This window comes from Paroedura picta, chromosome 6 (assembly GCF_049243985.1).
Source record: "Paroedura picta isolate Pp20150507F chromosome 6, Ppicta_v3.0, whole genome shotgun sequence".
In the NCBI taxonomy this organism is placed as follows: Eukaryota; Metazoa; Chordata; class Lepidosauria; order Squamata; family Gekkonidae; genus Paroedura; species Paroedura picta.
The window spans coordinates 76,831,171-76,850,764 of NC_135374.1; the positions used below are offsets into that span (position 1 = coordinate 76,831,171).

Below are 19,594 nucleotides of genomic sequence, written 5' to 3' on the forward strand. Positions count from 1 at the left end.
TAAAATGAGTACCCAGCTTGCTGGGGGGTAAACGGTCATGACTGGGGAAGGCACTGGCAAACCACCCCGTATTGAGTCTGCCAAGAAAACGCTGGAGGGTGTCACCCCAAAGGGTCAGACATGACTCGGTGCTTGCACAGGGGATACCTTTACCTTTACCTTTAGCTTCAGTTCAGTGATAATCAAAATTAACAAGTAAATAAATGTAACAAATAAATGAGCTGTCCTGAAAAAAAATTAAGATGTCCATGCAGAAAGAGCCTTAATGTCTTTGGGTTTGGAACTCTTTATCATTATCATAGGATGAACTGAAATTATTTTTTCCTGTTTCTGATTATGAAGGATAGGATATCTTCCTACCCTGTAACATGTCTGTTCCAATCTTCTTACTACTTGTTAGCACAGCAGAGTTAACACTAGACTATTTTGGAATGGGCAACTGAAAGGAAATTATTAATGACAGTAACCTGAGGGAAGAAATGTACTTGAATTTGTTGCTTGTTTAATCAATGGCTTAAAGGAAAAATTCAGTGAATTGATCTGCTACTGTTGCAAATGTATAAATCCTCTAAATTTCCAGAAGTAGTTTGTAATTGTTACAAAGAACAGGGGACAGAGTTTTGAGTTCTGGTTTTACCTTTGCAATGTAGCAAATTGTTCCCAAATTAATAGTGAACCAGATTCAGGAAAAAAACCGTATTTGCCTTATCTTTTTCCATCGCTTCATACTTAAGAGATGAAATACATGTGTTCTAATAAGAAACTTCTAAGGATAGTCCAAGCAGAAGTGTGAATAGTAACTATAATCTGCTGATGTTGGGCTGTTTTCAGATAGGAATCTATACATGGCAAAACATGCTGTAGTTTGAGCTTCTGAAATGTGACTTCAAACAGGATTGGGCTACCAAACTATGACTACAGCTATTCACTTTTATTTATTTGTATTATTATTTATATTATTTACAACATTTTTGTTTTGCCATACCACTCCAGCAGGGTCCCGAAGGCAGAACATATCAAACATTAGAACAATTTAAAACAGCATGAAAACTATAAAATAATTCATTAAAACCCCTTAAAAACAACACCAGAAAGAGGAAAGAAGGCCAGTGCTGATTATTTAGGGGATATGACAAACAAAAAAGACTATACCTGCTCAGGGAAGGTGCTGATACAAGGAGATTATTCTCCCTAGGGAGGGAGCTCCAAAGTTTTGGTGCTACAACTGAGAAAGCCCTTTCTTGGATCACTGTCTTTATAGCCTCAGACTAGTAATAAAGCCCGCTGTATGAGGAATACAGGGGGCGCTAGCAACTTACAGTTTGCCGTTTCCCCCTGCGACGGCTCTCTGGGGCGGCAGCTGTGTGTGGCGGCGGCCTGACGCAGCGAGAGAGGCGAAGCGCCTCTCGCCGCGTCAGGCCACCGGGCAGGGAGCCCCTCTCCTTCCCATCCCCTTCAGGGTCAGCATTGGTAATTTTGGGAGGAGGGGGCAGGTTGATGACATATATGATACTAGCAAGAAAGCCCATTGCAACCAGGAATGTAATGGGCGCTAGGACGCAGGGGACACCGGCAGGCACAGCTCTCTCGCTCTGTCGCAGCAGGAGGCAATCAGAAGAAGAAGAAGAGTTGGTTCTTATATGCCGCTTTTCCCTACCCGAAGGAGGCTCAAAGAGGCTTACAGTCACCTTCCCATTCCTCTCCCTTTGCTGCAGGAAATCAAGGCTCGTTAGCAGTTTGTCTCTGTCTGTCTCTTTCCCTCTCAGCAGGAGCCATTGTAGGTAATCAGGGGTCGTTTGCCGTTTGGCAGGGCTCTCTGTCTGTCTCTCTCCCAGGTGTCTGAGAGCAAAGAGGCTAACATCCAGGGAAGTAGGGTGGGAGCTGTAGGGGCAGGACCAATCAGCTGGCTCCACCTTGATTGGCCCTATTCCAACTCAGACACCTCGGACCCAATCCACCCCCCCCCCCAGGCAGTTTCACAAATATTAAGAGGAACAATGGATGTGATATCCATTTGATATATATGGACATATATGGTTTTATCACCCAATACACTTAAAAAAATTATTAAAAATTAACTTCTACAATGTTGATGAAACCCTTCTGGGGCCATCTCAAAATCCCAGGGTTTTTATGAAACTCTGGTTGAGAAAGTTGAGAAAGGTTGGTTTAGTAGAATGTTGGTATGCGCACCAGTATCAATCACCCTTGACTAGAAGAAATCTCTTCCTTGCCCCATCTCTTGCATGTTCTTTTATTACCTTCTCCCTATCAAAACTGTATTGATTGTGGCAGGAGGAGTTGGGAGGGGGGGAGGTGCATCAGGAAGCAGGGGACTCTCCTGAACCAGGGGACGTAACAACTCTATAACTATTATTTGAAGGTACACTTTTTTCAGTGATTCATGTACAACCTGATTGGTCTGAAAAACATATTTTATATTTTTTATGTGTGTATGAGTACAATTTAGACTTCTGAAGATGGCCTCTGAGCTGAAACACGTTTGGTCCTGTGGTTATTATATCTATCGAACTATTATTGAGTGTTCTTTATTAATGAAGTGTACTTCTTCATCCTTGATGTAGTTGAAGGACTGATGTTAATAATGGTTTTATTTAATTCAACAGATGCAGTTTATGTTGCTTTTTAGTCGTCAGGGGAAGCTGAGACTTCAGAAGTGGTATGTCCCGTTGTCTGACAAAGAAAAGAAGAAAATCACAAGGGAACTTGTTCAAACTGTCTTAGCCCGTAAACCGAAAATGTGCAGCTTTCTTGAGTGGAGAGACCTGAAGATTGTCTACAAAAGGTTGTTTTTCCTTATAATTGCAAGTCACAATAAAGGATATATTGTACTATTTAAATGTTTCTTCTACTACCTGTGAAAAAAAACATGCCTTTGTGATATCTCTGAACAGCAATTTGGTTATGTTGTAGGAACTAGGGTAATCATTTCTGTAAAACTGTTTTTTCAATGAGATTTTTAAAAATTGTATACCTAGTTCACAATAAATTAAACAGATTGAAGATCATGTATATTGTAAAGGCATGCTTTAATATGGAGTCTTGATCTGGTTCAGTTTAAGTAAACTAGAATAAAAATTTGCATATTAAAAAGATCTTCAGGTACAGCACTTAATTTTTCTAGTACTTTGAAGTCTAAACTAAGAGCTGTTAAGTATTTATAACAGACCATTGTACCTGAATGAATGAACACTTTTCTTGCTAACTTCAGTGAAATTATTTCTACACTTAGTAACAAGATTAAGTATTACTTTGCGCACTTGTAAATCTCTCTCAGGTCTGAAAGTGTCTAAGTGTCTACTCCAAACTTGTTTGCCACCTGAAATGCACCATGATAAAATGTAGGCAAAATATTGGGTGTTATATTGCTTTATTATGTAGATTTTATAGGATTTTAAAGATCAAGCTGTTATAATTTGAAGTATGAACTGAGAAACTGTGATATTCAGAGTCAGGAAGGATTTTCTGTTTTCAAATTAGACTGCCTAGTGACTTAAGCTTCCAGTCTTCCTGTAGCATATGATTTATATGAGACATCATGAACTGTATCCTTATCTGTTCTCTCCATGTTGCATGCTGTTCTTGATATAATGCACTTAAACTATTGAGGACTGATGGTTATACGACCCTGCCTATAACCAAGGTGGTATAAATTACATTAGCTAATAATTAAGCAAACAGGTATGAACTTTTTTGGGAAAGGTAACTCAGATACCACCTTTGCAAGAAAACTTGGGGAGGCCCTCAACCAACACCTGCATGTGTACTGCTCTCATGCTGCCGGGGTATATTAGTAACAAAGTGTGAGTGAGAACTGTGTTGAACACATCTGGGAATTAGGATGAAGGAAGAGTTACTCTCTTATTTGCCTTCAGCTTGGGAGTGCCTGTGAGACATAGAAGGTGCCGTTAGGTTTAGATCAGGAGTAGTCAAACTGCGGCCCTCCAGATGTCCATGGACTACAATTCCCATGGACTACAATGGGGCTCATGGGAATTGTAGTCCATGGACATCTGGAGGGCTTCAATTTGACTACCCCTAGTTTAGATGATGCTCCACAATGTCCAGTTTTTTCCCTCCATTGATCTTTTAAGCTATGGACTATGATGAGAATTGGACTTATTATGCTAGGAGTGGTGCATAATGTTCATGGAATCATAGAAGTATAGAGTTGGAAGGGGCCATACAGGCCATCTAGTCCAACCCCCTGCTCAACACAGGATCAGCCCAAAGAATCCTAAAGCATCCAAGAAAAGTGTGGGCCATTCCGCACTCGTCCAAAATAGCACAATGGTTACAAATTGAAATTGCTACTGTTTTGCTGTTATGCACAACGTCATCGACAATCTGCAACACTCCTGAAACCGATCCGCAAAAAGCGCTTCGTTGTAGCGCTTTCAGGGAAATCGCAAAAAGTGGATTCACCCTCCGGAAAGCGCTACACTCTTGCAACCAGTCTGCAACACTAGCGGGAAAGTTCTGTGCGTTACCATTGTTGCGGTTTCTGCAAAGTCCCTCCCCCTGGAGTCTCTCCTCTGATCTTCCAGCGAAGCGATTGCCATTTTTTTTTCTCCGAGTGAGTGGAGATCAACGCACCGGCGAGCCTTCATTTACCCAGTGAGGCTTCCCCGGCTGCAGAGCTGTTTTAAGTCACCAAGCACGAAACAACACACAGCCCCGTTTGCTGGTTTATTTTCCCTTTATTTTTCACTGTATTTTTGGCTGAAAATCGTGCCCGTGCTGGGGGGGGGTTAATTTTTTCTTCACTCGGGGAGAGCATGGCAACGATGAAACGGCAGCTCAAACACCACCTGCTACCTAGATGGGTCTCTCCATTGCAATGAATCAACGCAGATTCATTGCAACATGTTTTTTTTTTTTTTTTAACTTCCTTAAAGGGAAAGGGGCTTTTTGGGATCATGATAACGGCCGCCTATTGGCTGCTTGATGGCCAGGGACGGGACGAGCTCGGCAATATTGCTTCCTGGCTAGCGATTTTTGCCGAGACCGGAAACTTGTGGGAAACGATAGAAACGCAACTGGATTCCACTACAAAGCCAGGTATGCATAACAACGAATTCCACAATTTAAAATGGCGTTTTTTTGTCCCGCAACCAATTTGCCACATAGATCCTGGTGCGGAATGGCCATGTGTATCCAACCTTTGCGTGAAGACTGCCAGTGTGGGGGAGCTCAACACCTCCTTAGGCAGCCTATTCCACTTCTGAACTACTCTGACTGTGACATTTTTTTTCCTGATATCTAGCCTATATCGTTGTACTTGTAGTTTAAACCCATTATTGCATGTCCTTTTCTCTGCAGCCAATGGGAACAGTATCCTGCCCTCCTCCAAATGACAACCTTTCAAATACTTAAAGAGGGCTATCATGTCCCCTCTCAACCTCCTTTTCTCCAGGCTGAACATTCCCAAGTCCCTCAACCTATCTTCATAGGGCTTGGTCCCTTGGCCCCAGATCATCCTCGTCACTCTCCTCTGTACCCTTTCAATTTTATCTACGTCCTTCTTGAAGTGAGGCCTCCAGAACTGCACACAGTACTCCAGGTGTGGTCTGACCAGTGTCATATACAATAGGACTATGACATCTTGTGATTTTGATGTGATGCCCCTGTTGATACAGCCCAAAATGGCATTCGCCTTTTTTACCGCTGCATCACACTGCCTGCTCATGTTTAGTTTACAATCTACAAGTACCCCAAGGTCTCGTTCACACACAGTGTTACCTAGAAGCGTATCCCCCATCCAGTAGTCATGCTTTTCATTTTTCTGACCCAGATGCATAACTTTACACTTATCTTTATTAAATTGCATCTTGTTCTCATTTGCCCATTTTCCCATTGTGTTCAGATATTGTTGAACTCTGTCTCTATCTTCTGGAGTATTTGCCAGTCCTCCCAATGTTATGATTTGCAAGGCAATAGGCACCAATGGTACATGGCAAATATAATGGAGTGGGATCACTGGTAGTCACTGTGAACTGAGGTTGTGCATCCAGAGTCCCTCATGTGCAGAAGAGGAGATTGAACCACCATAGACATATGTTCACAAGCCTGTATTTGTGTACCAGCATGATCCCATATGTCTTGACAGCATTCCTTGACAGCATCATGAGGCTTATCTCATGATTCAGACCCTTGAACCAGGCTCCCTCCAGACTCCCAGACAAACGTTCACATCACCTGGCCCTTTTAGCTGTAAATGTCAGAGATTGAGCCTGCAACTTCAGCATACCAATCATAGATTCTCCCACTGAGCCATAATCCCTCTCTGTTTCTTGTAGATGTTAAAAAACAAAGGAGGTATGATAGAACTATTTAGAATCCTGCAGGCCAAATTTGTGGGGACATGCAGCAGTCTCCAGGAGATATTATCTGTTTGCTGCCCTTCAGGAAGTACCAAAACTACTGTTCTTGGCTAGGCATACCTTAATTGAGTGATCCCTTGTGTGGTGCACATCGGCATCCTGATACCTGATGATATGTTACTAGGGTCTGCCTACTTCATGAATCTTGGATATAAAATATAAACAGTCCTGATTGAGGAAGACATGTCATAAAAGGTACTTCACCCTCACATTTTCCCTGCTGAATTTCTCCTCAGTTCTTTTCTCATCATTGGCTAGAGAGAACCTTCTCTAGTTTTGCTTCCATTATTAGGGTTTGTTTTTCTTCATGTTCTCTTTAAAATCTGTTTTGTTGTTTGGAGCCTGCAACCTCATTTCTGAAAGTTTTGTTCAGAAAAGATGCCCCAAACTGATCAGCGTGAACTCTGAAAAGGCATCCTCCTCTTCACATCCAAAACAGTTTGAGAAACTCCCTCTGGTTCCATTGGCTCAATTACTTGAGGTTTTGGAGTGTTCTGTTTTGATGGGCTTAGACTGGAATAACCCTGCATAAGATTGTACTGGACATGCATGTTGTTGACAAATTTTATAAAAACAGTTATTATGAACAATATCAGAAATATGTTATTACTGTTATAGCATTGCTTTTGAACTCAGTTTGTAAACACTGAGGTTTAAAATAAACAAAAAATTGCATGCAGCTTATTATTGTATTTCTATACCACCACTCCCAGAAACTGGCTTGCGGCAGTTCATAACAGTAGCAATAAAGTTCACCAAAAAAAACAGTAAAATGATACAAAATATAAATACAAATACAAGTTCAAGATGGCAGCATTTTAAAAATTGTTCCCCATATTCCAGGCATCGATCTTCATGTATATGTAACGGCTGAGAGATGGAAACAGCCCCCTGGCACAATCTACCACCACAGTAGGAGCCGGGAGGGGGGGGGAGAAGGACCAAATCTAATACCCCAGGCTTCCCACCCGGCCTCAACCAATGCAACCTAGATTTATTTATTATAATTAAATGTATAAAATTACAAACTTCATAACAGTTTTAAAATTGGAAGCAGAACAGTAAAATAGCTTTAAAAAACAAGAATGCATGAGTCAAATATCTGGATTAAAAATATTATGACTTACTGTTTTAAAAGAGTAATGTTGGGGGTGAGGCAGGTCTAAAGTGGGAAAACATTGAAGGGTGAGTTCCTGTGACTAAAAAAGGCCAGCCTCTGATTGTCACCCACCTCACCTTTGCAGACAGGAATAATAAAGGCAGGGCTTGGGAAGAAGGTCTTAACGGGTGAGCTGGATAGTATAGGAAAAGATGGTCCTTTAATACCTTGGCTGTAAACTATTTAGGCCTTTGGACAGGGCAACAGAGCATATCTCTTGTAGTGGTTCTCTCTGTCAGGAGGGGGGAGATAAGTGAATGTTGAAATGTGGAATTATATAGATCATAAAATTAATGATGCATGTTCTGTGTATCAGTGACCACCTAGTATGTTTAAAATAGACATACTGGCTCTGAATTTTACTTGGTTTTAAGCTTTTTTTTTAAATTTCATGGTTTCCCATCAACAATATGTTGTATATTCTTGAGTTTACTTTACAGCTCTTTATATGTGCCCTTGTGTGTGTGTTTTTGGCGTAGTTAACATCCACATAATATGTGAGGGAAATTAACTTCTGCAAAAAAGGAAAGAAAAAAAAAGTCTGTATTCCTGTGTACTAAATTTTACCGAGGGAGGCGCAAGACTGTATAAAATACTTCCTACAGCATTTAAATTGACTTTTTCTTTTTTTTACAGATATGCAAGTCTTTACTTCTGCTGTGCCATTGAAGATCAGGATAATGAACTAATAACACTGGAGATAATTCATCGTTATGTAGAATTGCTTGATAAATACTTCGGAAGTGTAAGTTATTAACTCTTATTTTTAAATATTGCTTATAGGTTCAAATTAATGACCTTTGTTTTATGCATGCACAAAACAATATACTTCTAGCGGGGGGGGGGGAAAAGGAATGCAATTTTTTAAAACACACACACACATACATAATCTGGTGAATTCCATCACTGATCTGCAGCCTAAATAGCACTATGTACATTGCACGTACATGTGGAGGCTGGGTGAGAGGGAGCTGTTACACAAAATCAGGCAAGAAGATCAAACACTGAAGGGTGTTGTGTTGTTTGAAAGCACATGAATAAACAAGAGGCAGTAAAAATATGACAATAAGACTGCAGTCATTGATATACTTACTTGGGATTTAGCTTGGATAACTTCACCAAGGTTTATTTCTGAATAAACATGCATAAGATTGCAATGTAAATTTGTTAATCTTTAGGCTGCCTCTAGGCAGTTTATTGTTTTGTTACAACAGGGTAATGTATATGCCTCATCTGAATACAGTATTTGGGGTTTATTTTATATAAAATAATGTATAATACATATCATCTCCATGCAAAAATGAATGCTATGGATGAAACATTGACTATTAGGTAAAACAAGTGGGAACTCAAGGTCTTGTGGGAAGCATCTCATTCCCCCCACACACTATTTCCTCTTTCCCTTTCATATAGCCCCCCCATAGCCTCTCCCATTTCCTTCCTTCTTTCACCCCTTCCCAACCAACAATCTATATCTGCCTGCTTGTCTTCAGGTTTCCCTCTCCTCCCAGCTGCCTCTACCTAGCAAAAGTTTCCAGTTGTTTAGAGTGGCCACTGGGCCGTGGCCACTTACATGATAAGACTTGTGAGCAGACTCCCCACTTTTACCCCACTTTAAGAATTTGTGAGGGGGGTACCTTACTTTCCCCTCCTTTCCATACTATTTCCTCTTTCCTTCCACTTGTCAAATACCATATTCTTTCCCATTTCCCTGCTTCTTAGGATACAATCATAGAATCATAGTGTTTGCTACCCCTCCCAGTTTACTATCATCTGCAAATTTAATAAGCAACCCTTCTATTCCTTCATCCAAATCATTTATGAATATATTGAATAATACAGGGCCTAGGACAGATCCCTGAGGCACTCTGCTCATCTCTCCAGGAAGATGATGAAACATTTACAAGCACCCTTTGGTTGCGCTCTGTCAACCAGTTCTTGATTCACGTAACAGTAATAGGATCCATACTGCATTTTACCAACTTGACAATAAGAATATTATGGGGAGCCTTATCAAAAGCCTTACTGAAATCAAGATAAGCTATGTCTACAGCATTCCCCTCATCTAGCCAAGGTAGTAACCTTCTCTAAAAAAAGAAAATGATAAGGTTAGTGTGACATGACTTGTTCTTGAAAAAGCCATGCTAACTGTTAGTAATTATAGCCATCTGCTCAAGGACCAACTGTTTGATTATTTGTTCTAAAATTTTGCCAGCTATAGACATCAAGCTGACAGGTTGGTAGTTAGCCGGATCCTCCTTTTCCCCCTTCTTGAAGATGGGGACAAAAGCAGCAAGTATCCAGGTCTCACGGATTCATGCAAGCAGGTGGTATCATGTCACCCAGAGTTTGGAGATCTCCCAGAATTACAATTGAACTCTGGACAATAAAGATCTGAGCCCCTGGAGAGAATAGCTGCCCTGGAGGGGTGGACTCGATGCAATATTATTATTATTATTATCATCATCATCATTAATTTATTTCCCACCACTCCCTAAGTGGCTTGTGGCGGGTCACAATGTCTTAAAACCCCATTAAAACTCCCATTAAAAGACTTAAAATCCATCACAACATGGAAGCAAAAAATTCCCTTCCTACCCCATTGCTAAGGGGGGGCGGAGAAGAAGGAGGTCAACAATGTTCAAGAAGCCTGGGTGGGGAGCCGTCGATGTACCTCGCCAAGTCCAGCTGAGGACTCTTCTTTCCCCAAACCTTGCTGTCCTTAGACTGTACCACAAAATCTCGAGGAATTTCTCAACTTTAACTAGGCCTGACCTCTGTGAGTTCTCTTTCACAGGCCTGGAAAGGTTCCTGCCCTCTTTCCCTGGCTTTTGTAGACAGGACTAGCCACTGTGGGAATCCATTACTTAAACCCATAGGTACTCTGATTTTGGGCTTTTAAAAGCCTTCAGTGGTGGTGTTTTAAGATTTTTTTGAAAACATGGGGTATTTTTCTGGTTTATAGAAAGACTAGCAAGAAAGCCCATTGCAACTAGGACCCAGCGAACTGATTCTCACATTGTGGCTCAGTGGGGTGAATCCCATATCCCACCCCAAAGCAGTAAGCCAGGCCCAGCTCTGTGGCTCCCTCCCTCCCTACTAATGAGCTGAATGTTCTCTGCTGGGTCTTGTGCAGCTGCTGGGGTCTTCTGTTGCCAGCTTCCTCTTCTGCTGTGGCCAAGCCAGAGTGGCTGCCAACATAATCCCTCACCATGATTTGACCCAGGATGGTTGATAATATCCTCCTTCACTGCTGCCAGGCAGAGGTATCTTCCAGTATTCCCTGATGCTGAGGCCAGACCTCAGCTGCTAGTATCTGAGCTGGACTGAATCAGCTCCATTCTGACAAAAATTAATTTGGGGAGGATTTTAAAAAACATCATATATTTGAATTTTTATTTCACATTTTTCAGGAAGGCTGGGAAGTCCCTCAAAGAAAAATCTGTTTAGTGCCAGTGGGGCCCCTGTCCCTAGATGGGGGCTACACATTATTATAGATTTACCAAAGACTTACTAAGAAATTTCCAAAATTAAATAGTACTGATTTTTTAAAAACTATTATGCAGCATCAGAGCAAACCAGTTCATTTTGGAGTTTTGGTTTGGCTCAAGTGTTTGGTTTGGGAACACCTCAAACCCTGAACTGAACCAGAATTATCTAGTTCATGCCTATCCATAGTGTGCAATTTTTTAAAATTCTTCATCTGATTCTATGGCCACTGAAGATTTTCAATAATGTTTCATTATTTTATCTCTTGTTGCCCAACTATGTGAGACCATTTAAGAAGGGAATAAGTAGTGCTGTATTTGCAGCTTGCGGTAGTGGTTAGGAGTGCGGACTTCTAATCTGGTGAGCCGGGTTTGATTCTGTGCTCCCCCACATGCAACCAGCTGGGTGACCTTGGGTTCACTACAGAACTGATAAAGCTGTTCTGTCCGAGCAGTAATAGCATGGTGTTGTCTGCACGGGGCTTTTTACCCACTCCCAGTCCCAAAAAAATCCTGCCATCTACACTGAATTCGATTTCTACTTTGATTTTGGGTGCTTTAATTTTTCCCTCTGAAACATGCATGATTGATCCAGAGTGACCATACCTTTCCCCCGTGATATCCAGAAGTGGATATAACCCTCGATATTAGATCAACCAGCATCAGCTTTCTGCTTTTTTGTGAATTAACTCATTTCTCCATGCCTGGTAGCAAAGAAGTCTTTCCTGATTGGCCAGGATGTCAGTTCAGAGACTTCCTGGTTCGAGGTTGCAAGGATTGTCTTAAAGTGACTGTGCTCCAGAAGCCCTAACTTCTCTCAGCAGAGATTTGCCTCTTGTTATTTCCCTCTCCTCTGCTGTCTCCAATCCTCTCCCTCCACCAAATCCTCTCCCCCCATTTAAGAAAAGAAAGATATTCCTGCTGCGCTTGGCACTTCTCTCCATTCTGAGCTTCCCCAATCAAGTGCAGAACACTTTCTGTTTCAGTTGGGGCGGGGGGGGGGGATAAAGGAAGACCCAAGTTCAAATCAATCTGAATTCAGCAGGACCCACAATGGAAAAAACAAAGTAAGTGCAGAATCAGCCCAGGGCTCTCTCAGCCTCACCCACCTCACAGGGTGTCTGTTGTTGGGAGAAGAAAAGGAAGACAAATGTAAGTCGCTTTGAGACTCCTTCGGGTAGAGAAGAGTGGCATATAGAGCCAACTCTTTTCCTCTTCCTTATTGGCACATGTCTTTAAGTGTCAGTTACTGATCTACTTTTGATAGTTTATTCATTTTACCTTTACTAGTTCCTTTTGTTTTATAATTTGTAACTCATCTCTAAGTGATCACATGAGAAATGATGAAAATGGGTATTTTTACATTGCATAAGAAAAATGAAATCTTATTCTAGCACCCTTCCAAAATACTGAATTTCAACATTGAATTTTTATGCTTTTTAGGTATGTGAACTTGATATCATCTTTAATTTTGAGAAGGCTTATTTTATTTTGGATGAATTTCTGTTGGGTGGGGAAGTTCAGGAGACCTCAAAGAAAAATGTTCTTAAGGCCATTGAACAGGCAGATTTATTACAGGAGGTAAGTCAATGTTCATCATTTGCAAAGCACACTAGCATGCTGTGCTCTGTCTAGGAAAAGCTTTTGTTTCTTCAAAACTGTAGAAAAAGCTTTTCAGCATGTCTAGCATGGTGTTTGTAATTAATGTTCCCCGTTATCAGTATTGCTTTGTCCGTTTCTGACTTAATTTCATGCAGCATGGTAACTCAAAAATAGACTCTGTTAGAGTTTATTTCATGTCGTAGATATTACTGGACATGCAGCTACTGTCTCCATGTGCTTTTTTGTTATCTGCATTTAAATTTTGTCCAATTTAATTTTAATGATTTTCTTAAATTAACTGACTGATTATCACTAGTTTTTGTCACACCTGATGCATGTATGCCTCTTTACTGTTTCATTGCTGAAATGCAGAAGCTAGACTCACTACTTTGACACACTTTCAGGTATAGTTAACATTAACTGTTTTAAAGACCAGTCATGATACTGTAGCTAAAGTAGATGTGTACCCTGTGTTTAGAAAATAGTTATAATATTAGTCTTAGAAATGCTACAAATGAACTAGATTGGGGCAGAAACCTCTCAGTTGCTAACAAAATGCATAAGTATTAGTGCTAGCTTTAGTAACCTGCTTAGTAATAAAGTTAATTAAATTCAATAGTTGAAATTTGCTGGAGGAAATAAAATTCCTAAAATAATACTTTTCTTACCAGCACATTAATTCCATTATTAGGTACCTGTAATTTTGAAATGATAATGCAGAAATTGGTGATATGCATATCTTGTTTGAACTGCAATTATTTGAACTGGTCAAATTAATGTGGGTTAAGGCAGGATATGTTTTGTCAATGCATTGTTTTAAAGTTCTTCTGTCTTTTAAATACTGCATGGATAGGGTTCTGAGTTGTGTATTTATTTTTAATTTCTGTTGATGGTTAATCTTCAGTCTCATGTTCATCAGTATCTCTCCTTAGTGAGATTTTCAAGACAGCAGAACAATTTTCTAATTCCTTGTACTGGAGTAGAAGTCATTCAGATGTGCATTAGATATGAGAAAGTATACTCAGGAAATTTCAACTCAGAATGCTCCTGAGAAATGCCTTATTTGAAAACAGTGTCAAAAATCTTGCATGTAAGTTATATCACATGAATGGTGATAATGTAGGAATTGAAGTTCAGTATCCCTCTAATGCTGGTATGTCTTTTCACCACACAAGACACAATGCAAAAAAATAGTAAGTAATAAGTATGCAAAATTAGTAAGTATGCAGAAAATTAGTAAATAGTGATGAGGATGATCCAAGCTCTATAAGGAAAGGCTGAGGCACTTAAGAATGTTCAACCTAGAGAAGAGAAGGTTGAGAGGAGACATGATTGCTCTCTTGTATTTGAAAGATACACTTGGAGGAGGGCAGGGAATGGTTCCTGCTGACAGCAGAGGATAAGACCCATAGGAATAGGTTTAAACTACCCATGGAAAAGTACCAGCTAGATATCAGGAAACAAAATTTCAGTCAGAGTAATTCAGCAGTGAAATAGGCTGCCTAGGAAGCTGGTGAGCTCCCTTTCACTGTCAGTCTTCAAGCAGCAGCTGGACAGTTACATATCATTGATGCTTTAGGCTGATCTTGCATTGAGCAGGGGGTTGGACTAGATGACCCGTATGGCCTATTCCAACTCCGTGATTCTATAAACGGCAGAAATTATACACAAATAAACCAGGGTAGATAAATCAGGGCACCTTGATTTATCATGAAGTATTTTAAGCATTTTTAAATCTCATTTTTTCACAAAATTATTTATTTTTATTTATTTCATTAGACATATAGGCCGCCATTCCAGGCTGGCCGGCTCAGGATAGCTAACATCAGAATTCCAAATGCATATATAAAAACAACAAGCATATTACAATAAACAAACCCTCCTACCCAAATCCCTATCCCCTCCCCAGCTGCCAATACCCAAGAAGAAACTGCAACCCAGATGGGGAATAATGGGGGACAGTTTAGGAGGAGGAGTCTAAGATGTCCCCTCAGTCTGGCCTCAATGAGAGGCCTGGTGGAAGAGCTCCTACTTACAGGACCTGTGGAACTGCATTAGTCCCTGTAGGACCTGCAGCTCTTGTGGGAGCTCATTCCATCTGACCCTGGTCAAGGCCAGACAAACCACACGCAGGCTGGAGATCACCAACCTATATGTATTCAGAGAGGGAAATGCCCTGTGAAGGGGCGTAGGGAGTAAGATGGTCCTTCAGATACACTGGGCCCAGACTCTGAATGGCTTTAAAGGTCAAAACCAGAACCTTGAACTTGATCCAGAATTCAACTGGCAACTAATGCAGCTGCCTCAGCACAGGCTGGATATGGGCTCTCCATGGTGTTCTAGTGGAAACCCTGGCGGCTGCATTCTGCACCATCTGCAATTTCCAGGTCAAGGAAATTCTGTTTCATTCATGAAGTTTGCTACTCAATCACGTTCTGCAGGTGGATAGGATATTTTTTGTTGCTTTCAAATGATAAACATGTTGATTTGCATTTGTCCTTACATGAATATCTCTATATAATCACTCTAATGGTTCTCTGCAGAGAAGTTTCATAACTGTCCATTCTTTCCTACTCTTCCTCCACTTTCTATGAGTATTCATGCAGGCTTAGGAGTAGTAATGCTTCAGAAATATTTCTCTGCTGTTTTTCATTGTTGAATATTAAACTGTTGCTTTGGTATTGGCGGCCTGTTTTGCTTCCATTCATTCCTCCTATGCTCTGAACTGCTGTGGAAGCACTGCATGCTGTGAGGTTAGCATAAGGATTTCAAATAATATTCAGCATTAGTGAGAACTTTTTGTTAGTTATTAGGGTGAGGTCATGCACTCTTTTAAAGTTTTTGTAGGCAGTTGTCTTCCTATGAAAACCATGCACTCTGGTCCGGAGAGTACAAAAGCTTCTGTCATTCATGATATTTCAGTGCCATTACTTTCACAGTTGCAGAACTGCAGAATACAAATATAGAACATTGCATTTTATTTTGTATGCAGTGGTCTTTGAATTTTTTCAGTAAAAATAAAAGATTTAATTTCAAAAACATTGTGAGCAAAATGTAGATCTTACCAAAATTAATGATTAATGAGGCCTGTTATAACAGCAGGGTTTTAAAAAACTGATTACATCTATTTAAAAAAGAACAACAAACTTTGTGCTTAAGTCGGCCTCTTATTGTTTTACACTCAATAGTGCTTTGTATATTCTCTATATGTCTTGTCTTTTTTTAGTATCAGAATATTTTAATAGTATCAGAATATTTCTATTTACTTTTGTAGTCTTTCTGATGGATCTCTTACTAGTGAGCAAAGCTTATAGCAGTTGAACTAAATTAATTTTTTTGTAATTATTTGAGTCACAGCTTTACTCCCCCCCCCATACACAATAATTATTCAGCACATAGTTTCCGTATATATTCACATATAAGCTGACCTGCATGTAAGCCGAGGCACATAATGTTACCACAAAATCTGGGCAAAATTATTGACTCGCATATAAGCTAAGGGTGGGAAATGCTCCGTCATGACAGGCTCTCCCATCCAGCCTCCCCCCCCCAACAAATACAGAAAAGTCAGAGGATGAATAACTGCTGGGTTTTGTACCCTGCTTTTCACTAACCAAAGGAGGCTCAAAGTGGCTTACAGTTGCCTTCCTTTCCTCTCTTGATGCCAGACACCCTGAGAGAGCTCTGACAGAACTGCTCTGTGAGAACAGCTCTGGCAGGAGAACCAAACAGTACCCCCCAGGCCAGCAAACCAGAGCAGAACAACAGTACTTGAAGTTGATAACCTACTACAACAAGTACAACAGCTACCAAAATGGGAGAATGGACAACTCTAACTACAACTGCAGTGCCCCCCCAGAACCAAACACTGAAATACAGAACTGTAAAACTGAACACTGAAAGAAAGAACTGTAAAAATCAACTTTTAAAAGAAACACAACCCCAAGAAGAAAAGGCAAACAATGCTGCCTCTCAGATAAAAGAAGAAACACTAGGAGAAAGAAACAGTAAATCTCAAAGCACCCCCAAAACCCACCCCACCCATAGAAACCAAAATAATAGTTTGGAAGAAACACTGCAAAAGGCAATGCAACGATTGGCTGGCTGCAGCAGGCTTTCATTCCAATTTCCATAAATCCCTGTGTATAAGCCAAGGAGGTCTTTTTCAATGTGGAAAAAGGTGCTGAAAAGCTAGGTTTATATGCGAGTATATAGGGTAACTTGTATATAATGCATGTCATTAATATGCTTTAGGCTCCCTTTCTTTAACTATTGTGGGCATCTGCTGAAGTGTAATCATTTATTCAATTAAACAGACGATGGGAATTAAAACACAGCTTTTAATTGGGACTTCCATAGCAAATACTATGTATTTCCCCCTTCTGTCTTAGTATCATAATTTCTCTTGATAAGCTTAAATTATGATGCACAAGGACAAAAGGACAACGAACTGCAAACACAGATGTATACAATTAATAAGGCCTTGGGTGAAAAGTAATGAGAAAGTACAGTTTGAAGGAGAAAGCAGCAGGGAAAGGAAGGATGTTTTAACACTTCTCTCACAAGCCATTTTCTCCATGGTACTGTGGCCAGAGAATAGCAGTTAATGAAGGATAAGTTTGACGGTAAAGTTATAGTTTGTTTCTTAGTAACAACTAATAAAAAGGAAGCTCCAATGCTAATTTCTTTAGTGTACTTCTATACAATTCAGTATTTTCAGTTAAGAGATGACATTGGGCTGTGTTTCTATTACACAGGAGTATTTAGCTGTGTCACTTGTAGGCCCTGGCCCTGGTTGAGGCCAGGTGCACCTGCTGCAGGCCAGGAACCACCAGCAGATTCAAACCCACAGAGCAAAGAACCCTGTGGGGGCATAAGGAGACAGGCGGTCCCTCAGATATGTGGGTCTCAGACTGTGATTGGCCTTAAAGGTCAATACCCAAACCTTGAACTTGATCCGGAATTCAATCCGCAACCAATGCAGCTGCCTCAGCACTGGCTGGATATTGGTCCTCCAAGATGACCTATTGAGGACCCTAGCAGCTACATTTTGGGTCAAGGACAAAGGAAGGTGTGTGTATAGTGAGTTACAGAAGTCTAGTCTGGAAGTTAATGTTGCATTGATCACTCTGGCCATGTGCTCTGAGGACAGGTAGGGCACTAGCAGCCTGGCTTGATATAGGTAGAAAAACGCCACCTGGGTTACTCTCATTATCTACACCTCCGTTGACAAGAAGGCATCAAAGATCACCCCCAATTTCCTGGCTGTGGGTACAGCCACAAGATGTGCCCCATCCAGGGAGGGATGACGTGTTTCCTGGTTTGGTCACCTCCTCCCCAAACACAGGACCTCCATTTTGGAGGGGTTGCGTTTCAGGCAGCCACTGCATCTGGTGAATGTTTCGGGGTGGGTGGGGGGGATCTGTTCATCCATCAGGAGCTGGACTGTCACATATTGGTGACAGTCCATCCCAAAGCTCTGGACCAGCTGTGCCAGAGGGCACATATAGATGCACTTCTGTGAATATTCAGGGGAGACAGACATACCTAATTAGCACTATACTTATTCTCCATTTGTGCTTTTTAAATTCATGCTTTGCATTGTAGATTCCTAGAGTACTCAGAAACTTGTATCTGATGTGTATTTCAATAGCTCTTCAATAATGGTTTATAAACACTGCTATTGAAAACAAAATGTAGATTCTTTTCTATTTTGATTTTTAATTATTTATCAATAATTTTAATAGAATATTAATTAAAGCATTATATAAATATTTTAATAAACTAGCTACAATTTTAGGTATTATTAGAATGAAATATTTGCAGATGTTGTACAAAGCTAGAAGTAAAAGACCTGAATTTGAAATTGATCTTCAAATGTTAACAACTTTCTAAATAATTGCTAATCTTTAAAGTTAATAAGCTTACTTCAGGGGTGGGGGCTCCTATATCAACCTGTCCTGTGGTTTTTTTGTGTGGAGTCTGTGCCTCCATTGCATATTTGTTAGCTTCTCCCTCAATAAGGCCGTGTAATGAAGTCACTGTCTGTAACATCCCTCTGAAAGTGTTACAAGTCTGTGTGATAGTGGATTTCCTGCTTTTATTGTGGCAAAAAAGTTGTAATAACTTTTTGAAACTGCAGAATATCAAATTTTCAATTGTGCTTAATTTTATTTGTAGAGCCAGAATGAAGACTGGGGAGGTTTGTCTGAGGATATCTTATGATTAAGGCAGTCTAAAGCCTTAGCCTTTTGATCCGCATCCATACGATTGGTAACTACCAAATCTACCATTTTGGTGGCATGGATTACATGGGTGCTTTGCAGAGAGGAGTTTTGCACGTGTCAATGAAGCCCTTGCCTGAAAAGTAAAAGGGAGAGCACAAAAGTGACTGGTGATGGGCTTAACTCTCTGCAACGTTTGCATGACAGTATTGAAGTGTGTGTTGGGTGCTGTGTCTTCTTTTCCTTTTCATACTAACAGCATCAGTTTGAATTGTGTGATGTATGGTATTTGTTCTGGTGATGTTAATTTGTAGGTTGATAGAATTTATAAGATTTCCAAGCAAATGTTTGATCTTTATTGTAAAAACATGTTGAAATATTATCTGAATATCTGATACCTGCTATGAAAATTGCATTGGCTTTCTACAGAAATTATTCAGCTCTAGTATATTGTAGTTGATACCAAATTATGTGTAATAAAAAAGTCCAATTTATACACATAAGTTATTACAACATACTTTCTGTACACTGTTACGCAAAAAAGGTAAGTGTGTGAGTGTTTAATTAGAAAGTGTTCTTCGAGAGCACACAAATGGAGAAGAGCTATCAGTAATTTTTGTAGCTAAATTATACATTTGGGCTAGAGTATAGTAGCTTTTCCCTTTTCTTTAAGGCCTAATCTAAAGTAACATACTATGTTTCATCCTTTTGCACTTC

The 19,594-nt window shown here is 40.3% G+C and overlaps 1 protein-coding gene across 5 annotated transcripts in view; it reads left to right on the top strand.

Annotated features, from left to right (window-relative positions):
- The window catches only part of AP1S2 (adaptor related protein complex 1 subunit sigma 2), a 42,149-nt gene that overhangs the window by 3,525 nt on the left and 19,030 nt on the right, over window positions 1-19,594 (top strand). For 3 of the 5 annotated variants that reach the window (XM_077343170.1, XM_077343173.1, XM_077343168.1), the window contains exons 2-4: window positions 2,628-2,806; window positions 8,200-8,308; window positions 12,495-12,632. In XM_077343170.1, the coding sequence (XP_077199285.1) occupies window positions 2,628-2,806; window positions 8,200-8,308; window positions 12,495-12,632 (426 nt within the window). Of the gene's footprint in view, window positions 1-2,627; window positions 2,807-8,199; window positions 8,309-12,494; window positions 12,633-18,833; window positions 18,927-19,594 lie in introns of all 5 variants that reach the window. The other 2 variants (XM_077343171.1, XM_077343172.1) reach the window with 1 other exon arrangement.